Genomic DNA, 10084 nt, shown 5'->3' with positions numbered 1-10084 from the left:
AAAGTTAAGATACAGTACCTACACGGACCCAGACCTGGAGGGGTGCACGGGGTCCATGTACTCCAGTTTTGGAAAATATTATATTGTTTGTTTTTGGGTTTTATGTCATGGTTGAGTACGATGATTAAACGAGGTCAAGTCCCGAGTAATCTAAAATGTCATAAGCTATTTATTCGATTCAGTGGTGAGCACAAATACCTACGTCTAAGTTATGCAAGTTAAGTGGTGGAATTCAGGTTAGTATGTGCAGCAGTGGCCCCAAGCGAGATCCAACGAATCCCTCAACGCCAAGTAAGTATGTTCGACGTGCAAAAGAAAATACTTTTAATATTTTGGAGGTATGCTAAGTGTCTCGTGACCAAATTTTGTATGGGATTGGAAAGCGGTAAAGTATGACTAGGGACCAATCCACCCCGTTAAATTATGAACGAGTTTAGATCAGGATGGGAAAGCGGTAAAGTATGACCAGGGACCAATCCACCCGTTAAATTATGAACGGAGATCTCATGTATGTGGCAGTGGATCTTCCCTAACAGCCCAGTACTGTGGTTTAGTCTGATCAGGCATATTTATGTATGGGTCACTTGCTTTGAAACATGCCTCTATGCAAAATGATGTTATGTATGCTCAAGTATGTATGAAGTAAGCATGTTTACGAAAATTTTTGTGTTGATGGCACGTCTATGTATGTAAGTACGTATGTTCAATCTTATGGATGCATGTTCAAGTTCAAGTATGTATGTTCTATTTTAAAGTTGCATGTGATTTTATTACGTATTACTTATTACTTTCAGTTTATACATGTTGAGTCTTTAGACTCACTAGACTTGATCGATGCAGGTGAGGATGAATTTGAGGAGACAAGAGGTGAGGACCAGTGAGCTGCCTTGGATTGAGCGGGAGGCTAAACCCGAGAACCGCCCATGTTTTTAAGATTTTATGAAATGTTCAAAATACTCTGATTTCACGTTTTGATTACAATGTTTAAACAAGCATTTTCTTTAGTAACTTTAGTTGTGTTCACTCTTTTGCAAATACTTTCGGTTGGACAGTTCGTTTATGATCACAGTTTGAAAATTTATTTATATTTATGAAAATTTTTATTTTTACGCAAAATTTCAAGTAGTTCAAAAATTATGGGACGTTACAATTTTCATACCATTTCTGCACTCCAATCTTCTAAAAACTATAGTCATCAAAACATCCACTCCAAAACCTCCACCAAATCGAATACCAATACAACAAGAGCCCATCCATTTCCATAATCATCACCAACTATGAAACATAACACCAAAAACAATAACCATAATTTTACCATTACAATGAACATAACCATAATCAATAACCATTCCACATAAACTCAACCACCAAAACCATATAAAATATCAATTACCATACCTTACCATAATAAACTATGAATATCCAATAACCATATTTCTTAAACACCCAAACCAAAGAATAACATCATAAACAATAAAGTGATAAAAGGTTGGGATATTACAATCTCCCCTCCTTATAAAAATTTCGTCTCCGAAATTTGCTTACCGTCAAATAAAATCGGATAACGATGCTTCATCTCCTCTTCCGGTTCCCACGTGGCCTCTTCAATCACCTGATTCCTCCAAAGAACTTTGACAAGACCAATTTCTTTATTTCTTAACACTTTAACTTTGCGATCAAGTATTTGAACCGGTACTTCCTCATAGCTTAAGTTAGGTAAAAGATCCAAAGATTCATACCGAACAACATGGGACGGATTAGAGAGATACTTACGGAGCATAGAAACATGAAAGAAATTATGTACCTGATCCAACTCTGGTGGCAATGCAAGACGATAGACTCGGTCTCCAATCTTATTAAGAATCTCAAACGGCCCAATGTGTCGAGGACTTAGTTTTCCCTTGTTATCAACGCGCATAACTCCCTTCAAATGGGCTATCTTAAGGAAAACATGGTCACCAACCTCGAATTCCAATGGCCTTCTTCGAACATTTGCATAACTTGTTTTTCGTGATTGAGCTGTCTTCATTAGTTCCTGTATCAATGTCACAACATCTGCTGTTTGTTGAACCAACTCCGGGCCCAACATTTTTATTTCTCCAACCTCTTCCCAATACAATGGTGATCTACACTTCCGCCCATACAGAGCTTCACAGGGTGCCATGCCAATGGTTGATTGATAGCTATTATTATACGTGAAATCCACCAGAGGCAACTTGGAATCCCAACTCCCTAGGTAATCAATCATGCAAGCCCTTAACATATCCTCCAGAACTAGAATAACCCTTTCTGATTGCCCGTCACTTTGAGGATGGTAAGCGGTACTAAAAGCCAATTTCTTTCCCAAGGCTCGATGTAAACTCTTCCAAAACTCTGATGTAAACCTTGGATCACGATCTGAAACTATAGACACTGGTATCCCATGAAGTCTCACAATCTCCTGAATATAAGCTTCAGCATATTGATTAATAGAATATGTTGTCTTAACATGAAGAAAATGTGATGACTTAATCAATCGATCCACAATCACCCAAATTGAATTAAAGCCCTTCTGAGTCCTTGGCAACACAACAACAAAATCCATAGTGATATGATCCCACTTCAATTGCGGTATAGGTAATGATTGCGGCAATACCGCCGGCCTCTGGTGCTCAATTTTAACATGCTGACATGTTAGACATTCAGAAACAAATAATATGATATCTTTCTTCATACCTGGCCACCAGTAAAGGCATCGAAGATCTTGATACATCTTGGTACTGCCAAGATGTACCGAATATAGCTGTATGCGCTTCAATAAGAACATCTTTCTGAATGTCATCCCCCAAAGGAACACATATCCTGCCTCGAAATATCAACAAACCATCTCGATTCAACCCAAACTCAGAAACTCCTGTTAATTCACTCTTTCTCTTTAATTTCAACAATTGATCATCGGACTATTGTTCCTTCAAAATTCTATCAAACTAGGTTGAGCGGAGAACTAATGCAGATAATTGAGCCACTGTACCTGGAGATACCAGAGTTATCTCATTCCTTTGCAAATCAAACAACAATTGTTTTGAAATCATAGAATCCAATAAGGAACTCAACTTGCGGCTCAAAGCTTCCGCAACCACATTAGCTTTACCAGGATGATAGCTAATAGTGCAATCATAGTCTTTCACTAGTTCCAACCATCTTCACTGCCGCATATTCAATTCTTTCTGTGAAAACAAATAACTCAAATCTTTTGTGATTTGTAAAAATTTCATACTTCTCACCATAAAGATAGTGCCGCCAAATCTTTAAGGCAAAAACCATAGCCGCCAATTCTAAATCATGAGTGGGATAATTTTTCTCGTAGTCCTTCAACTGACGAGAAGCATAAGCTATCACTTTCCCACACTGCATTAGTACGACACCTAATCCCTGCTTCGAAGCATCTGTATAAACAACAAAATCCTCAGTACCACAAGGAAGTACTAATACAAGAGCAGAGGTCAACTTATCTTTAAATGCTTGGAACGCTTGTTGACACTCTATGGTCCATTCAAACTTGATAGACTTCTTTGTCAATCTCGTCAGTGGCAATGCTATATTTGAAAAATCCTCTATGAATTGTTTGTAATACCCTGCCAAACCAAGAAAACTTCTAACCTCTGAAACTGTCTTTGGAATGGACGGACCATTGCTTAATGGACTCAATTTTGGATGGATCTACTGATATTCCCTCTTTTGAAACCATATGGCAAAAAACGCCACATGCTCCAACCAGAATTCACACTTCTTCAACTTAGCATATAATTGCTAATCCCTCTGTTGCTGCAACACAATTCTCAAGTGCTCACGATAAAGTTCTCGTGTCTTAGAGTAGATCAAAATGTCATCAATAAACACAATGACAAAAGTATCCAAATACGGTTTAAAGACACGATTAATTAAATCCATAAAAACTGAAGGAGCATTGGTTAGCCCGAACGACATCACCAAAAATTCATAATGGCCATACCTCGTTCTAAAAGCAGTCTTCGGTATATCTTCTTTTTTCACCTTCAATTGATGATAACCGGATCTAAGATCAATCTTCGAGAACACGGTTGCTCCTTGCAGTTGATCAAAAATATCATCAATCCTTTGCAAAGGATATTTATTCTTAACAGTTACCTTGTTGAGTTCTCGATAATCAATACATAATCTCAACGATCCATCTTTCTTTTTCACGAATAAGACTGGAGCTCCCCATGGCGAGGCACTAGGTCGAATGAAACCTTTATATAATAGTTCCTGCAACTGATTCTTCAATTCTATCATCTCAGTCGGAGCCATTCTGTATGGAGCCTTAGAGATTGGGGCTGTACATGGAATCAATTCAATAACAAACTCTACCTGCACATCATCAGCAATTATGTAGAACCCGTAAATCAGACTACGTATAAGCCATACATAACTTCTAGTATTTTAAAATAAAATGATTTTATCGCATGAGTATTTAAATTTTTTTCTTTTAATTTGATTATTTTATGCAGTAGTTTAGTTGCTATCTTTTCAGTTAATTAAGTGAGGCCGGACTGGAGTTGGAGTTTGGAGATAAAATTTAATATTTAAGAAAGCATTCCTAAAATTTATTTAAGATAAATAATGAGTTAATTGATCGTAAAAGAATGTTTAAGGAATTATTTAAGTAATTTAATTATTTAGCCATGCATGCAAGATAATGATATTCCTTAATTAATTTATTAATTCACTAAACTATTTAAGGGGTAGATAAAACAGTAGAGATTTAAAATTCATTAATTAAGAAATATTTCTCCTCCACTTTTATTTGCAATTTTCGGCCCCTTACTTAATTGATTTAAAAATATTTGTCAACCCATTTATTTAATATCTTTCCCTATCCATTCATGATAGATAATTCCCTAAATTTTATTCACCACTAATTAACATTTAAACAATATTCCTACCCAAATTTTTATAGCAATTTCGGCCATCTCCATTAGGAGATTTGAAAATATTATTAACTCCCCATCTTTAATTATTTCCTTAACCTTTCCTTGGAGATAAACCCCTCACCTTTTAATTCTCCAATAATTATTAATTAAGAAATATTCCACCCCATTTTAGAAGCTTAAAATCGGCCCCTCCCTTATTTTTAAAAGATTTAAATTAGTTTAACAAATCATTCCTTAATATCTTTCCATAATCTTTCTTGGTAGATAATTTCCCCCACTTTTAAATCACCAACAAATAATTAATTAAGCAATATTTCTCCATTGTTCTTAGACCTAAATATCGACCAAGTGCACTCTAAATATCCTTCAAATCTTTTGATATCAACCATCTAACAAACTAGAAGATAGAAAGATTTATCTTGCCATTTAATTCCCATTAATCTAGCAACCTTCCCTCATTTTCCCCATAGCCATTCTACCTTACCATTCTAGAAAATTCAGAGTAAATATTGAGAGAAAATCGTGAGTCTCCACAAGAAAAAAAAGAGAGAAAAAGGTGAGAAAGAAGAAGACTCCTCCTCCGCACCGCGTCGTGTTTCCAGTTTTTTTTCGTTCAAAACAATTCCAGGCATGTTTATATTTTCTTTCACTCTTCAATCAAGCAATATAGGTATTTTTAAATATCACATGTACATGATTTTATTGCAAGAAAACCGAAGTACATCAAGATATTTTCAGAAAATGAACATGCAGATTTCGGCCCTCCCTCTTGTGCTTCACGGGTTCATCGTTTTTTATTTTTCAGGTGGTTGGCTCGACCCTAGGCTCCCAAGGCTGCACATAGGCATGTACTAGGGTGTATTAGGATCATGTTGATCCATTCGTTCAAGCCCCATGCATGCTGGAATTGAGAAAATACAGCAACTCTTCCATAAATCCATTTTGAGTTCGAAAATTCTGTTCTTGCTGTCAAGGGAGATGAATCTGATCTTGGCTGCCCTAGGGGCTATAGCCATGGTTAGAACATCTCCTTATTATGTCTAAGATGTGACCAAGTCGGCCTTTCAAGGCTTGGTCCATGGTTGCGTCGGTTTTTCAAAAACAAACAAGAACAGCCCCTTCGATTCCCATTTTTATTTCTGCGTGTGTACTCTCGGTTTTGGTGGTTTGGGGTGGACCTTGGTTGGCCTCTGGCCCTTAGCCCTGGTTCACACCATACCTCTTGATGTCTAGATCATGCCAAGGTCAATAAAATGTCCACTGGAAGGGCCCATGATAGCAAGAACAATTGCAACACTCCATGCGCAGATTTGGTCTCAGGTGGGATGTGCGATGCATTTCTGGTGTGGTTCGAATTGTGGCTGGCCTAGTGCACTTAGCCGTGGTTAAAACCATTTCTTAGGGTGTTGGTAAGAGGCTCTGGTCGGTGGTTTGAGCCCCAATGGCCAATAGTCTCGAAAACGACGCAAGGAAAAGAAAGCGCTGCTGCTGTATTTTGTGGACAGCAAGTGGTGCTTCGGTTCAGAGGATCGTTTGAGTTCTTGGTTGGCTTCTAGCCTATGGCCTTGGACTGGACAGTGCCGAATCAAGTCATTAAGGTCATGTTTTTGGCCGTTTGTGATTCGGTTAAGTTTAGAGGTCGTACGAGAATTTACGGTGCAATGTGCCAAAGTGACTCTCGAAAGAGCGTTTCATGTTTTGGCCTCCATTCACCAAAATTTCGACATGTACCATTTTAGGAGCATTATTTCATCATTTTAGATGTATTTTAATCATGACTAAATGATAGTTCGGTGTTGGTTCGGGTTGGCACGGAGTCATGATCAAATACCAAGTCATTGGGCGTAATTGTTTCGTTTTTGGAGTCAATTACAAAGTTTGGGCAAGTAAATCATTTGCATATTTTTCATGTTAGATTTAAATCGCAGCGAGCCTAGGAACGATCCAACCCATTCGGTAAAATTAATACAGGGTATTTAATTATGTTATTTAATTATATTACATGCATAAAATAAAATATCCATTTTTGAGGTTTATGCGATATTGCTCGTGGCCACTTCATTATCATGGGATTATTACTTCACCCGGTGGTCACTTATCGGTTTAGTTCAGTTCATTTATTGGTACGAATATCCAGTCCAAGGGCTGTGATGATCTCTACCGCCCAGTATACTGTGGTTTAGTCTGATCAGGCGATCCAGTTCAGTTCAGTTCAGTTCATGGGCCACTAGCGTAGAACATAATCTCAACAAAAAATTATGATATGCCATTTAATTACAGGGCTCTATCGAGCAAACATTTTACTTATGATTTTCAGTTCAGTTATGCACGTATTATAATTACTCATGACACGACATTTTCACTTTATGCCAGACTCATGATATTTTTTACTTTACATGCGATTTTATTATAATTACTTGTTATTTACGATATATGCATGCTGAGTCTTTAGACTCACTAGACTTGATTGTTTTAGGTATTGATGAGGTCGGGATCGAGAGCGGGGACCAGTGAGCCATCTTGGGTCGGCAGTAATGGAACTCGATGACCTCATTTTCAGCATTTGCCATTTTTATGCTCAAAATTTTTATTTTTGTTGGATTATTTTAAATTGTTAATTTTCGAACAATAATTACTTCCGCTGCTATTTTGAACATTAAACTTTATTTATCAGTTTATTTATGAATGAGGCATTTTAATTATTTAAAGAGAAAATTTAAATTTTTCCGCAAATTTCAATTACGAAATTAGAGGCCTTTACAAATTACGTCAGGATAATCCTGAACCACATCAATATCCTGCAATTGCATATTACCTTCCCTTCTCATATCCGATACTGAAGCAAGAAAGCCAATAAAACCTTTGTGCAACAATTTAGTAGCTTGTAGACAAAAAATAACAGGAATACTCATCGAAGAGCCTAGACAAACAAATACATTACTCTCATGGTCATCATCTAAAAACTTCAATGTCTTTCCCACACAGTCAATCACTGCACGATAGGCAAACAACCAATCCATACCCAGTATAACATCAAAATGAACCATCGGAATAACTATGAAATCAACAAAAAATAATCTTGTACCCATTTGTACAGGACAAGCCTTAAGGATACTAGTGGGACATATTTCATCTCTAGAGGGCAACACAATATTGAAGTATAAAGGCATGACAGTATGTTCAACAGATAAAGAGTGCATAAACACTTCAGACATAAAAGAATGAGTCGCACCAGTATCAATCAATGTAAGTGCTTCCTTGTCGGATATTAAAATATTACCTGATATTACCGAAGAATCAGGATTAGCACCTTCTTTTGTCATTGCAAAAATTCTACCTTGCACTCTTCCTTGATTCGAAGAAAGATGTCACTTCTGTGCTGTGTGCCCTATTTCCTTACATCTGTAACATCGACCACTTCCAATCAAACATTCTCCCTAGCCACACTTAGGACACAATGGTCTCTCAGTATCTGAGGAAGGCAGAGGAAGTTTATTATTCTGTTCCATCTTGCCTTTCCCTTTGTGGCCACCTCGAACATTAGCACTTGCCCCTTGACCTCTTGCTTGGAAAGCTTGCCTTCTTAACTGCCGCTCCTTCTCAATCTCTTGTTCATCATGCTCGGCAAGCAACGCTCTCTCAACGATATCTTGATATGTGATCACTTTTGACATATGAACATCCGGCCTAATTTCTGTCCTCAATCTACGAAGGAAGTGTTCTCCCTTATCTTTGTTATTCTCGGCTATGAAGGGAACAAAGATACACCCTTCCTCAAATTTCAAAGTGCGCTCGTTGACATTCATGGTACATTGCCTCAACTCAAGAAATTATTTGACCTTCTTGGCTTTGACTTCACTTGAGAAATACTTGGCATGAAATAAGTCCTTGAACTCGGTCCACTTTAGTTCTCGAACATTAACAGTAACTTTGGTAGCTTCCCACCAAATACGAGCAGATTTAACCAACATAAAAACAGCACAACTCACCTTATCTGTAGAAGTAAACTTTAAATAATCAAAGATAGCCTCCAATGATTTGACCCATTCAAGAGCCACTAGTGGATCAGGACCACCAATAAATTCAGAAGGTTTCATCCGCCTGAACCGATCATATGCACCATCTTCAGAACTTTCAGTTGTGTCTTGACCCCTTCCATGGCCACGACCTTGAGTCGAAGTTTGCATGCTCAATAACTGTTGAATCTGTACACCATGGACCTTTGCTTGATCCTTTAAAAACTTACTGAATTCATCTCCAACTTTGGCAGTCTTATCAGTAGTAGGGGTCCTATCATCCCCTTCAATACTCTTTCTCTTGGGAGGCATATCCTACACATAGGCTCACTTTAACATAGCTAGAATAAATTATATATCAATGGCAATGAAATAGAATCGTTCTCCATGTTAAAACCAATAGATGCATGATCGAAAACATACTGGATTGTCCTAGGTAGAAGAAGTCATATATGGTCCGAAGAAACTTTTGCTCTGATACCAATTGAAACACCCCACTCCCATAAAATTTAAATTTAAAGAAATAACATACGCGGAATCATCACATTTTAAAGGGGAAGAATAATATACTATTTACATAATAAACATTTTCAAACTTCTGAAAATATCCATTCACAAAATAACAACAAGATATAACCAAATGCCACCACAAAGTTTCCATGATTCCATTTACCAAAATACATATCCCTTATAATTTCATGTTCACTATACCGAAATAAGAGTGACATGACACAAGTTTTCCCCTTATCTTCTATATGACTTCTTCCCTCTTGGACTCCATTATCATTCCTTTTTGTCACCTGCATCACATGACATTAACTGGAATGAGATAAAACTCAGTAAGTAGAAAGTTATATATAACAAATACATATAAATATACTTGGCTTGGAACATGGCTATAGCAATGGCAATGAAAACTGAATAATACCATCTTCAATAAATAATAGATATCAAGGCAATATATATGGTATCTCTTGGCATGAATTAAAGGAAGGAATTGATAGTTATGTGACCTGTGACATGTGGTAAGTATCTCTTTGATATAAATATCAAAAGTGTGAGAGATACTCTTAATCATGAAATTGGCCAATGACATGCATGTAATTACTATCAATCCTTGGCTTTAATCATAGGGAC

At 37.1% G+C, this 10084-nt stretch overlaps 1 protein-coding gene across 1 annotated transcript; it reads right to left on the bottom strand.

Moving 5' to 3' along the window:
* Positions 1-7678: 7678 nt before the first annotated feature.
* LOC140831412 (uncharacterized) lies at positions 7679-8254 on the bottom strand. Its single transcript, XM_073195167.1, has one exon. The coding sequence runs from the start codon at positions 8252-8254 to the stop codon at positions 7679-7681; it is 576 nt and encodes a 191-aa protein (XP_073051268.1).
* Between the last annotated feature and the right edge of the window lie 1830 nt (positions 8255-10084).

The sequence above is a fragment of the Primulina eburnea genome, chromosome 5 (genome assembly GCF_022965805.1).
Source record: "Primulina eburnea isolate SZY01 chromosome 5, ASM2296580v1, whole genome shotgun sequence".
NCBI lineage: Eukaryota > Viridiplantae > Streptophyta > Magnoliopsida > Lamiales > Gesneriaceae > Primulina > Primulina eburnea.
Note: the sequence above shows the minus strand (reverse complement) of the source record. Positions and strands in the feature narration are given on the sequence as shown.

Excerpts from the sequence above, each read along its gene's own strand:
- LOC140831412 (XM_073195167.1), bottom strand. The coding sequence starts at position 8,254 with ATGACAAAAGAAGGTGCTAATCCTGATTCTTCGGTAATATCAGGTAAT.